At 41.3% G+C, this 13,871-nt stretch overlaps 1 protein-coding gene across 1 annotated transcript in view; it reads left to right on the top strand.

Moving 5' to 3' along the window:
• The window catches only part of LOC106917864 (nectin-2), a 120,495-nt gene that overhangs the window by 100,346 nt on the left and 6,278 nt on the right, over positions 1 to 13,871 (top strand). The window contains exon 7 of the mRNA XM_014987136.2: positions 13,577 to 13,709. Within this exon, the coding sequence (XP_014842622.2) occupies positions 13,577 to 13,709 (133 nt within the window). The remainder of the gene's footprint in view (positions 1 to 13,576; positions 13,710 to 13,871) is intronic.

The following is a 13,871-nucleotide window of genomic DNA, read 5'->3' as shown; positions in this document are numbered from 1 at the left end:
TGCAAATCCTGTCCTGCAACTTTTGGATGCATCAAAAGCTTGAATTGCTTCCTTGGCATCACGGCAGGTTTTGCAGAAACTTTTGTCATTAGATCATTTGATTCAGGTGTGTTGGAGCAGGGAAACATCCCAAAGTGACCTAATAGTGGCACCTGAAGGCTGGAATTGACCCTTGATTAAAGGGGGAAAAATTATTTTCAGAATTGTCTTGTGAAAATGTACTTTAATATTTTATCCCAGAGAGGGGAAAATCAATCAAAAATTTAGTTTAGTTTTTTTTTTTTTTTTAGCTTTTAATCAAACAAAGGAGAATGTTGTTGTCTTGTTTCATGAATTTGCAAAGCAAAGTACATACTAAGTATTTAAGTGTTGTTAATGCACATTTGTCTGACAGAAGCATGTAGGTGTCACTGCTTTGCACGGAGGTGACCATATGTGTAGTGGAACAGCTGACATATTAGACCTCATATAATAATTATCTACATTATCAAGAATTTAATCGGTAGCTCTGACCTTTAAAAGAGCGGATGGGGAAGTACTAGCATTACACCTAGTTTATACCGGCCGTCGTCTGCAGGATCCCTGTTGTGTTGTTTCGGGAAGCTGTGCATGACCCCATTCGGGTGGCAGTCTGCACACAGCCTCCATCGCCTTCACCAAACAAGAAATATAATAAAGCAGAGTCTGGAAGTGTATTGATTTTTCTTTCTACAAGCTTATATTTGGTTGAATATAAGCATAAAGTGGGGGTGATTACTGCAAAATACTTCACTGACTTTTTAAAGGTGCTAAAATGCAACACTTATAAGGTTGTCTGAGACATTCACATCCTCTTAGTTTCTTCTTCTGCTACCAGGAACTGGTTTAGTCTGCAGAGATATCAGCTGCTTAAAATAAGTATTGCAGTGAATGGTTTGTGCTAAAAGGCAAAATGACATTCTTCATTCTTAATTTCCAAATTCTCTAAAGGTGTCTGGTGTACAACCGTTCCAGAGAGCTCTGCTTTAAAATAAAAAAAAAATAAAAAAAGAAGAGGGAAAATAAAGCTGAGCTATCGAAGGTTTAGTGATCGAGTTGCAGTGAAGAGCTTTAATCAGCCACCAGGAGCGTCTCCTTCACAAAGTCAGAATCAAGCAGCCTCCAGTGCAGAGCTCAGGCAACAATGGCAGCAGGATGTGCATTGGATTTAAGCAAAATCATATGAATTCTCCTGATTATTTGAATTATTTCAAACATTTTTGGAAAAGAAAGGATTATAGTTGCCCAGAATTGGAAGAAAAAGTCCAAGAGCAACAGCTTACATCAATCCAGGCTGAAAGGCTGAATTTCCTCTGTGGCATATCAACAAGTCCTGCGTTCAAAAGTGGCAGAAATTTTTAGCTTTAAAGAGCAGAGGGGGAAAAAATGATCAAGATGTCCAAAGATCAAAACACACATTTTGAGTCCATGGTAACTCTCCAGATTTAGGCCCCACCATGTGGTGAATAATTTTTGTAATTGTTTTAAAATGGTGGGTAAATAAGCGGGAGCCAAAAAAACACTGATCCGGTTCCAAGAGCGGGCGACCATCTGTCAGGATTTGGCCCAGAAGTTGATCTCAAGAATTCAAGAGAACCGGAGAGATTATGAAGCATCAACCCTTTAAACATTGACTCCTTGTGTAAAAAGGGAACTGTTGTTTCTTCAGCATACTCTAGAAAAGTAAATAAATAAAATGTAAGAAAAAAAATAAGTTTCCTAAAGATTTAACAATAAAACGGTAGTGAGATAAACTTTTATTTGATATTTTTTTCTGTTGCAGTTTTGCATGTTTGGATGAGATTATTGCATCCCAGCTGAACGAAGGATTTACAGTGCAGTAAAATGTCGGAACTTCGTAAAAGGATGCAGAAAAACACCAGCTTGTTAAAACCTCCACATGGTGCGGTTCAGTTGTTTGATATATCACAGCTCTGTATTATTACTTTAATGCACTGAAGTGCTAAAATTGTTTAGAAAACATCATGTGCTCCTACGGCTGTTATGACAAACTGACCAGTGCTTTCAGAGCACTTGTCACTCTCGTGTAAAGTGCGTTTTCCAGCTATACCTGGCGCCCTTCTGCGACGGCGCATGTGTTTGCAGAGGAGCAGAGTGTTTGTAGTACAACAGATCATTCATGTCCTGAGTGGACAGCCACATTTGGCTAATGCGCCCCTGCTTTTCTCTGCTGGCTGCAGCCGACCCCCCTCTTGCCAGTGTAAAGTGGACTGTAAATATTGACAGGGAAGATGGCGAGGGAGGGATACAGCGACCTTGTCAGAAAGGGAAGGAAAAGAGTTGGAGATGAAGGGGGTGGGGGAGACGACGACGATGATGATGATGGAGACACGCAGAGAAAGAGATGGAGGGGGGGGAAAGAGGAGAGCTCCTGCCTTCTCCCAAGGCAACTAAATGTGCTTTGATGCACTGTGGCAGGGAACACACTGTCTCCCCGGAGAGGGAGAGGAAGGGCAGCATCACACACCGAGTTCACACAGTATCCACCACTGAGCTTTTTAAAATGCCAAAACGCACATGTGCACTTACACAAGGCGGTGCGTACCGGGACGTTAATTTAATCCTCAGACAGCTGAAATGTATAATGTTGATCTCTAGGATCACGGAAGATTAGACAGGACCGGCCTTGGTGATTTCCCCTGACCAAAGACCCTAACTAAGCCATCTCTCTCTCTCTCTCACACACACGCCAAACCCCAGGTTGTTCAGCTTTTTCCTTCAGCCAGATCGCCTCAGCATGTCCTCACAGAGCCGCTCAGGCGGTCGTGTTTGTCCAAATAAGCACAATCAATTTGATCTGATTTGTTTAGCGGTAAAATGGATTGTAATGGTGTTGTGCGTGCAGAGAATAGTAAATGACAGTTGCGATCGAGGGTTGTAAAATTAAAGTGAGGGGTAGCTGCAGCTCCTGCATTAATGGTGAATAATTTAAGAGTGTGTGCGTGTTGAGGGGCTACAGTGAAGACTCGAGGAGGCTCTGGACTTCAGCTCTCTTGTATCGCTCAGCCAACAGTATTTTATCCACTTTTTCTGATCTTAGTCTTTCTGTTCTCTCCTCTGCAGTCCACAAGTATCCGTACCTCTGAACATTTTTACATTTTTCACATGTACAAGTATATACTTCAATGTAATTTATTGGGATTTTTAGGTGACCAATAGATTAGTGCATAATTAAGGGAAGAAAGGGATGAATGGTTCTCCTACTTTCCTCCTGTATACTCGCAAATAAAATCCAGTGCATCTTCAAAAGTCCCCTAACGGAGTTCACAAGAAGGTCATTTGAAGGTCAGAGATTTGCCAGAATCTGTGAACAAACCAAGAAACGGGGAGAAAGTTATGGAAAACTTTAAAGCAGGAATAGTTTATAAAACATTCAAAGCTATGAAAATCTCACAGAGATGAAAGCAAACGCAGCACACCAGCAACAAAAGCAACAAAGATTCACAATCGATCATCATGTAGGCAGTAAAAGTCAAAAGCATCCACATGCAGAATCTCTTTATATTCTACCAAGTGTTACATCCAAGATCTTCTGAGCAGCTGAAGTTTAAAGCAAAGTGTCATGGAGCCCAGTCAGCGTCCAGAGCAGGACGTCCAATTGAGGATCTGCGGCAACACTTTGACATTTAAAGTGGTTCTGCAAAGTAGTGACTTTTAATTAGTGAAACAATTCATGAGCTGTGTATCATTTTCCTCCCACAGGACAGCGTAATTATGCAACCCCAGTAAAATACACCAAAGCTTGTTGCTGTTACACAACAAAATGTGAGAAAGTTCAAGAGCCTTTGAGTAGTTTTGCGAGGCAATGTACCAAGTGCATAAAAGCCTCAACCTTAACGAATGCCCCAACAGATGGATGAGCTGTGCGTGTGTTTTTTTTTTTTTTACTAAATTACCCGCGCAATCTAAAGGCCAGGGGTCTCTCTTTTCTCTTAGTGAGCAACGAGATTACACGCACTGTTCTTTATCTTAATCTCCTTCAGAGGCCATCAATTCATTCGGTCCTAATCTCATCTCCAGGCACTCTGCTGGGACCGTGATAGCCTTGTGTTTTTCTGTGCTTTGTGTTTGTTCTGCAACCAGAGTTTCAGCTCGAATTTCAGCCGAAACTGGTTTGTTTCGAAACGCCGCTTGGCTCAAACTTCTGCAGAAGTCTCCAGTTTCGGCTGATGTGTGTTTTTGTTCCTAAAAGAACTCGGTAAATCTCACAGAAGAGAGAATTTTAAATCAAAAATGTTTTCTCAGTCAAAGACATTTAACAGTTGCAGGATGATCAAGTGTGTTGGATTTATATAATGTGTTAGTTTGCTTAAAAAGCCGTATTAGGGTGTGATTTGAAGGAGTGCGACAGGGTCAGAGGAGGGGGAGACGGCACAAATTGAAGGCAATCCCGTAACATCAGCATCTCGTGGCCAAACCGCCACCGAGCTTTGGATATTTTTGTCAGCTGTCACTTCATAAAACTCCAGCTAACCCATTAGAAACAAATTTGATCGTCGGCTGCAGCAGGATTGTTTTTTCAATGAACAGTCGCACTGTAATCTTTTAAGCCAAGATCAACCGCACACATATCTGTTCCTTTTCTTCCACGGGTATACGTGGCTGTGTTTTGGGGTTTTTTAAGGATTGTAAAAATGCTTTCAGCGCTCTAAAAACTTGTTTGTTAGTGAGTGTGTCGTTCAGATTTGCCGAACAGGTCAGTGGGGGTAATAAAAACAGGCTTATCTCCTCTCGTTAGGCACACAGCAGATAAGAGATGCAGACAGAGACGCTGCAGATTTGTGCTGTCGTATTACGGAGCCAAACAAGCGAATCCTAAATTGAACCAGAGACGAAGCAGGATGACGGAGAGACAGAAAGGGGCAGGCGGGGGGGGGGGGGGGGCGGTGGAGTGGGGGGCAAACAAATGCAGCAAAAGCCGGCAGCCCAGTGCTGTGAAGTTGAGGATAGGCCAGCGTGTTTAACTTTAATCCCTTCAGGGAGAGGCGTAAACACGCAGCAGCAGAGAACAAGGGATTGAGTCGAAAAGAGAGGGATGTGAGATCTTTGTCTTCTGCTTTCTCCTTCATCCCCTCTCAGTGTGTGATCAGCCAGTCGAAGGCAGCAGCAGGGAAATCCCACTGTACTTATCAAAAGCCAGCCTCTTAATCACAGGCTTCATCTCTCCTGGCTGTACCTGCCGCCTCCTTCCCTCCAGCCTCATCTCTCCTAAATGTCTTTCTTCCTACAGCGCCGATGTTTGGACTAATCTCCGTTTGACTCATCTCGCAATGAATCCTCTTCTGCCTGCTACTCTTACCTACGTTTAGCTCCTTTACTACTGACTCACATTCTCCTAGTCATTAGGAAGAGCTGATCTGTCTCCTGATACTCATAAAAGAGCTCTAAATGGATGGTTCTGTGGGGTTATTACTCATACTTTCCTTATCTGTTGTAGAAAGATATCTTTTTACTGCAGGTTTGTTGAATCTAGTCGGGCAAACCCCATCGTTTTATCTGATTCCAGCCATTTAGCACCACTTGAACTGAAAATGTTTAAACCCACGGGATAATAACTGCTATTATCCATCTACATTACTGGTTCTTAAAGTTTTTATTACAAGTACCACTTTGCGAAATTCTAAGTTGTCCGAGAGTCTGCAAACTGACAGGCGATTGAAGCCGAAGGGCAGCAGAATTTGGGTTTTGTCAGTTTATCCACTGAACCAGTAAAACGTGTTAAAACTGTTTTATTAGTTGGCATTGTATAATGAGTAGAAGGATGCAATTTAAAATTTCCCCCCATTTTTAGCCACGTATTAAAAGGGAGATACTGAAAGTCTGAATTAATGTTTTCTTGCATTTAAAATTTGGTGATGCCCACATTTGCATATTTGATGATTTGCACTGCAGCACAATGCAACACTTTGAGATAATGTGTTGCTATTGTGTTTGGAAATATAAAATCTGGGGTGTGCTGTGTGCATTGCCAATAGCAGTTATCCTGTTCACTGAACACATCAGCCAGCAGCTTCCACTGGTTTTTCTTCCTTGGCACTGGGACACAGTTAGGCTGACCATTCCCAGATTTAACATCCCAGCATAAGCACCAGCATCTTTCCTCGTCTGCAATTGAGTGTTTCAGTCTTTAGAAGGAAATTCCTGAATATTTCTGAAAATTGCACTTGAACAGTTTTTTTTCTCTTTGGCCGTTGGTGCTCTTTCATAATTCATTTTTTCAAGGATTCACCAATTTGTGAAATTTTCAGTGGAATTTGATATTCTTTTTGTGAAAAGTCCAGAAATATTCAAAGGAAAACGGGAAGCTGAAATATCTAGTCACAATGCTAAATGATATGCTATTGTTGGTGTTTGCAAAGCAGCCAATCAAGGAGCGTTATTTGGTTTCCTGTACTGGCTGTACCCCAAGAGTGAAGAATAGTGTCAAAACAGTTTCCACTTTTCATATTAGGGTGTAATTGCTATTTAAATAATTAAAACTAGCACTTTCAGAGAAGGTAATCACAGATTTTAATGGTGATTGTGGTCTCTGTCCCTCCACCTTTTCTGAATACCAGGGGTTCACTATACCTGACCGTACCCGTAAAGACAACCCAAGTGCCACCAGTTGTATTTTTACCAGTTTAGGAGATATTTGTCTACACTTTCACAAGTTTTTTTTCTTTTCCATATGAACAGCTGTGTTGTTACTCCAAAGTAACAATGCTGAAGACTGTTTGTTGTTAACCTTGTCAACTGATTGCTGCTGTGATCAGAAAAGAAAAGGGACAGTCCAGGAGACTCCAAAGCCTGGAGGGTCAGTGTCCTGAAGCTTTTAGATGTGTGTCTGGTCCAACACACCTGAATTAATTTAACTCCTCAGCATGCAGTTGAGTTATCCAGAGTCCTGCTAATAACCTGGTTCTTTCACTCAAGTCGAAGCAGAGACACATCTGAAACTTGTAGGACTCTGACCGTTGGGACCTGGAGTTGAAGACCCTTAGATCGTCTGTCTTCAGTGGTTTTGCATAAAATACAACCTGCAGCTAAATTGAAAAGCTTTATGTGATTAATATCAGTCTTAGGAGTTGCAGATTGATGGAGCTGGCAGCCTCAGTCAGTGTGACTATAGAGGTACAGAAGTTTGTTGGCAGAGAAAACGACACTTCACAACGGTGTTGTCCAAAAAGTGTAGAAGATTAATTTCCGTTAGTGTAGCGTGTGGCTGCATGAGAGACTTTACTGCTCAAGGAATTTAGGGAGGCTTTGTAAGAGGAATTTGGGTTGACTTCAAAGAAGTTTGGGAAAACTGTTTGACTCAGAAAGGGAAACAAAACTTAGCACACAGTAAGCTGAGGCTCTTTTTGAAGGGTGTTGCCGGAGTGTGAAATGCCTGGGAGGCTTTTAAGTGTTATCCAGTTGTTTTATAACAAAAACAAGAGCAGCATCCAGATTTCTCAGCGCATGGTCAAGCTTTTTCACTGTGTGGGTTAGATAGGGTTGTTGTGGTGGTCTTCAAGTCATGAGCTGCAACATGCATCAGAACAGCAAAACCAACCAGCAAAAGGTACGGGGTTAAGAGTCAGCCTTTGCCTCAGGCAAAGGAGTCCAGATGGATGTATGTCTTGCAGGATGCAGCTGGAGATGGGTTGATCTCAAACTTTGACATAAGATGGGGAAGTATTTCTTTTGGGCCAAGCTCCAAGTAGACCTTTGTAGGTTTTCCAGGCATGTGAGGGGAGGTGGGCTAGAACAGATACGAGCCATTATGCATCTCTTCTGACCTGAAAACACTGGGATTCCCCCAGAATGACCCAGAGAGGAGGACGTCAGGATTATTCTCCTGAACCTGTTAGGCTCACAATCCAATTTTTGATGAGCATAATTCAGTGGATGGATGGATTATCCATAGATCCAAACATTTTGACTTTCAGTTCTTATGCAATAGCTAAAATCGGCTAAGACTTGTGGTTTGTCTGAGTCGCTGTTAGCCTTTTGCCGCTCTGACCATTTCCTAACTTTTCCACACACCCAATGCAACCCTCCAGATTAGAAAGTTGTGACATCTGAACAACCCCTTTAGCCAGAAATGAAGAGAAATTGAGATAAAACCGGGGAAAGAAAAATGCTCAGTTAGGGAGCTGTGTCCAGGATTCACCCATGCATCCTTAAGCTCAAGAGATTCTGGTGGTATTTTCATCCTGCTGAAGTAGGTCTGCAGTAATTTCAGACATCTTCAGCCAACCATTCAGCCTCATCTCCTTTTCCCGACACTCCCACTCCTCCCCCAGCTCCTATTTTCCTTCTCTCCTGTGCCTCGTGGGAGCGCGGTGGTCCATGGTTGACTGGCTGGTCAGGCAGGGAAGGCTCTTGCACAGGAAGGGGAAAAAGATGCCTTTCAGACCAGATTGTTCTCACATTGATTGGCTCACAGGAACAGGCGCGACCTCCAAACTAAATCTGATCTCTGGCCCATTTCCCCATTCACTGTAAAAAAGAAATAAAACAGAACATGATTTGGTTGAAAGAAACTGCTCTCTGCCTCTGGGCTCCGTTCCTCTCAAATAAATTGGATGGCGCTTTGTGCACACGTTTTGTTTTTTCTTTTTTATCCGTTCTCTTATTATTTATGTAAATTGCGCTTGTCTGGAAGGGAGAGGCTGGAGGGCAAAGGGCACGCAGCGAAGCAGTGGAGTTCTTGTGTAAATACGTCAAGTGAAGCGATGAGCGCGGGATACGGAGCCGGGTGTTCATACGCTGTGTTCACTCTGTTTGGATGGGTCTTAACTGTGTCTTGTCCTTGGCCTGAAGCTGCACAGGTTTAAAGACATCCAGCACGCACACTCTTCCTCTGAGATTTCATTACAGAAAGACATGGCTGGTGTACAGGGCCAACACAAATGGCACTATCACAAGTCACTTCTTTCACTCTCACACCTCAGTCCTTTAAACTGAGCCTTATTTCCTGCAGCATTTTTTTTTTATTCTCAATCAGGGGTTATCTGAAAGGAAGGAATCACTTTCTACCTGAAACCTGCTGAGTGAAATGACATGGTTGGATAATGACGGCTGCGAGATAAGAGGCAAAGAAAAAAAGGGAGAGAAAGAGAGGGCTTCAGTGTCGTTTCAGAAAAATACGCTGGGAGCTGAAAAATGAGAAGGTTGGCGTGATGATAAACAGAGACGGCGCTGTAATGAGGAACCGGTTATACAGGCTATACGGGAAAGGCAGGTATTTAAAATGCCGTGTGACCAGCAGAGGCTGCGGTGCTGAAGAGACACAGCACCACCAAGAGGCCGAGGGCCGTCACTGCATCAAGGCAAGGATGCGCTGCATGTTGAGCTCAGATTCAGGGACTTTTTACTTTTTTAGATTTTACATTTTTTCATAAAATTCAGTTTGGCAGACAAAAACAAAATCGATTCATTATTCAAGGCTCTTTGCGTACAAGAATTATCTGTGTGCAGCTGGAATTGGGGGGCCTTTGCCCGCCCTGGATTGGAAGCTGTGTTTTTATTTATTTATTTATTATATTTTTTACTTTGGGGTGGCCAACTTTCTATTATTCCTGTCTCAATTTAATACAGTATGGGGATAACAGAATATCAGTTCTTGGCATATAAGTGTCAAAAAATAAGTAAAAGCCATTTTAAGAAACCACAGCTTTGTCATAATCAGATATTTTCCTGTTTTTAACAAGTCCTGATGAAAATGTTTTAGTGTATCATAGTTATAGGAAACGTGTTTCTGTATCACAGTTTTAAAGGAGAAGTTGCTGGCTGTCTTAAATAGCGACCTCCAAACTTTAATTCTTCCAGATCTCAAAATAAGACCTGTGAAATCAACACAAAAAGCATAAACGGAAAATATATTACTGATTATTTCTGCTAATACTTGGAGCATAAACATGCTTTACCTGTATAATTTTGTAAGAAGATCCCAAAAAATCACAACTGTTGGGTTTCCCACGCTTAACTTTTGGACCAATGTCTAAAACACCTGAATGTTCTTTAAATTGTTATATATATATATATATATATATATATATATATATATATATATATATATATATATATATAATTTTTTTTTTTTTTCTCAAAGCTTCATGATACATTTCCTAGTAATGGGTGCCAATCAGGTGATATGTGAATATATGTCACTTATGGTGTTTTTCACACTTAATAAATTAACTTGAAACAGTTTTTGTGACTTTGCTGTTGCATTGAACGGGTTTCTGATGCATGTTTATCATTGGTGCTGTGTCTAAACACTTGATATTGGAGTTCTCTTGAACTCCAATATCAAGTGTTTGACTGGATTTGGATCAAATTACACCAACATGCCTCAAAGGTGGCTCTGTCTGGATGACGTGGTCCCCCGTGTCTTTAATTTCTTCAGATTTCTGATGTAACAAGAGAAAAATAAAATAAAGTGAGACTGACGGTGGGGAATCTGGTCAGGTTGGATCACTAAAAATCTCATTAAGCTGCTTCGTTCTCTGTTCTTTGAATAAATCAGTCTCTGCTCATCTCTATTCAAATCCAAAAGAACATCTTTATATTCTCACGCCTCATTTTTTTCATTGCATTCTGTTTTAAATTCAAAATATTTATCTTTAAGTCGGACAGAATTTTTTTCTACAGCTTCTTTTTAATGTTCCAGCTTCTGCTTGGACACGTTTAGATCAAAGGTCACATTTAATTTCTGACCATTTTTAAGCCTCTAATTACGACAAATGTTTGCAGAAGTGATTCTGCAATTTATTAGATTTGTTAAATCTAATATTAGGAATCAAAAAGAAGAACTCTGGAAGATCTGAAGTGAATCACACAAGTGTTTGATTTGGCTGATAAAAGGTGTCCTCTTGTGAGCGAGTGCATTCTCACTTTGTGACGCTGACGATGAAAACTACACACTTGTTGGGTTTGGCGGTGAGAAATGAGCAAGGCGAGCTTTCCCTGAAAACACAATTAACTCAGTTCACCTCATCAAAAGACCAGCTCTTACTGTAGAGACGGTTTTATTTAACACGTGTGGAGCTTCGTGATTATTTTCGTGACTTCTCCCCGAAAGAGGTGGGATTGCGATGATAAATTTTGGAAAGCGTGATGTGTTGATGGTGCACATGAACCCCTCTGAACGCAGCTCTCATAAATTAGAACATAAAGCCCGAACGAGAGAGGAAGCCCACAGCTTTGTTCTGAGCAGCAGGGATCGTGCTGGGTCGGTCTTGGAGGTGATGTAGCGAGACGTAACGACTACTCCGAGAAGACGGGATCATTAGAGCGGCTTCTGTGCATGTGAAAGAATGGAAATTATTTTAGGAGATGTTCAAAGTAGTCTATTGTTGGAAAAGAATCGTAATTAGAAGGCTAACAACACTCAATCATGACCCCTCCAATTACTAAGACGAGGAGTTTGTTCTCATCAGATGAGCCTCAGATCCTCTCTGCCCTTTACCTCCCCCTCATTAGCATAATCCCTCAGGAATACCAAAGATAATGAGTCGAGCTGCACCTTCAGTAAACACGCCTCGTCTCTCTTCCTCTCTCTGTGTGTGTGTGTGTGTGTGTGTGTGTGTGCGCGCCTGTCTGAAAGCGGCTGATGCTCAGTGTGGACATGGTTCATTAGTCGAGCCTCTGCGTGATTCCTCTGGTTCTTTTTAATCACCCCTGTGACTCGACACTCTAATCAAGACCCCTCTTGTACTTTAGCAGCAGTGTTGCACACATTCACTCACACACACACACACACACAGATTCACACACACAGATTCACACACACACACACACACACACGCACACACACTCATTTCTTCACCCGACTCTGTCACTGAGTGTTTTTTCTTTATTCCCTCGTATTATTAAGCTACTCATAGCGAAGTGAAATACCGTCTGATATCTTCCTGCCTTGTGCTACATGACATTTCATTAATACTAATGGTTGTTAAATCAGTGCCTTCCAACCTGAGCAGCCTGGAGTTTTGAAAAGGTCATGCAAATAATTGGAGCCAATATATGATTATTGAAACAGAAAGAGGTGTGCAGCTCTGATGTTTACCTTGTTTTAATGTGATCCTTTAGCCTTCTTTTCCTCACCTTGACAACGGTTAGAAACGGTGAATTCTAGTAATTTTGTGCTTTCTTTGTAGCAGCTTGAATACTTGCAGCAAAAGATTCTCAAGATGCGCAGAATTGCAAAAATAAAATAAAATATTCATTCACCAAACACAGTTTAAGTGACATCCTGTAAGGATTTAATATATCTGCCCATCCTTTGCAGCTGCAGCAGCTTGAATCCCTCTGGAAAGACTTTCCATGCGGTTCAGTAGTTTGTTTACAGGAAGATTTCCACATTCATACAGAGTTGCATTTGTGAGGTCAGGCACTGATGTTGTACTTGAACGTCTATCTGTTAATTCATCCCAAACATTACATTAATTTTTCAAGCTTAGGTTGGGGCTTGCATTCAGCTGCTCACTGCAGATAAATGACAGCCTCTTTCATAAAACTCCCTCTTATGCTAATCTGAAGGACACATGACGCTGTATATTTACTCTGTAGAGAGTTTGACCCCTGAACTTTATGCACCTGCTCATCCATGTACCCAACCACTTTCACTTTTGCATAAAACTGTGGGATATTTAGTACAGAAGATATTTCTCTGGTATCTTCTGTACTAAAAGAAGTACAGAAGATATATCAATGATATGATATAGCATCATATCATTGAACCGTGCTGAACTCTCCATTCTTTCACAAATGCTTGTAGAAGCAGTCTGTGGCCATGAAAACCATGAAAATGGTTACAACGCTTGAATATATTCATGTGGAGTGATTAGCAAATATTCAGACAATAACACAAAAATCACAAACTGAAATGTACATCTGCAGGTTTTTATTTAACATAGAAAAGCATCAAAGCCACTTTACTTCCAGTGTTCCAAGTTTATTTCTGTTGATTATCATGTTGTAGCTTTTTTAAACTTGGCGAGAGAGAAGATATTTGGGTGATCCTCTTTTTTATGTGGCATAAAGCTAAAAGCCCAGATAGACCTGGTGTTTTTTGTCCTCCATAGTGGAGAAAAACACTAATTACTGAAATGACTTAATGACCAGTTGGACGTTTTAGGGGCTCTTACTTTTTCCCTACAGTTTGGCTTGATTTTCTGTTTGACGTCAATGGATTTTCCTAAGCAAACCAGACAGATTTCAGACAGAAATCTATTTTTAAGGTGAAGAGCTTATGTAACTCCACTTAAGAAAAAAACAAACATACTCTACCCCTTTAAACTCCTGCTTAAAATCTAGTTTATTCAGGCTCCATTGTTTTCCATATTTTCTCTATACATAAAACTAATTTCACCTCACGCTTGACTTGTAAGTAAACATCATACAAAAGTATAAATGCAGAACTTATGTCTTTAAGAAATGCTAAGCTACTGCAGGATGTACCGTTTATCCTTTGCAGAAACACTCCTTTATCAGAGCTACAGAGTAAGAAGTTGCTGTTTCGTCAAACACTTTTAAATTTCACGCCGTTCTTTATTTCCCGCAGCTACTCGCCTCCCGCATAAGGGTGCCACCACGGGCAGCATCATCGGCGCCATCATCGGGGTCATTCTGGTCATGGCCGCCATCGGAACAGGCATAGCCATGTACCGCAAACGCAAAAACAAACTCAATTCAGAGTGAGTATCTGCGACCGACTGAGCGTGGACGACTCCGTTTCACTTCGCTTCACTCTTTCTTTTTTTTTTCTTTCTTTTTTTTTGTGTGTGTAAATCTGTTCCCTTCAGATGGCACGGCATACAGCGTGCCTCACATTTGTGCGACTCACTAAACATGACAGC

This window comes from Poecilia mexicana, unplaced genomic scaffold (genome assembly GCF_051168715.1).
Source record: "Poecilia mexicana isolate PSO_F unplaced genomic scaffold, ASM5116871v1 scaffold_16, whole genome shotgun sequence".
Classification (NCBI taxonomy): Eukaryota; Metazoa; Chordata; class Actinopteri; order Cyprinodontiformes; family Poeciliidae; genus Poecilia; species Poecilia mexicana.
This window is presented reverse-complemented; position numbering and strand designations above follow the sequence as displayed.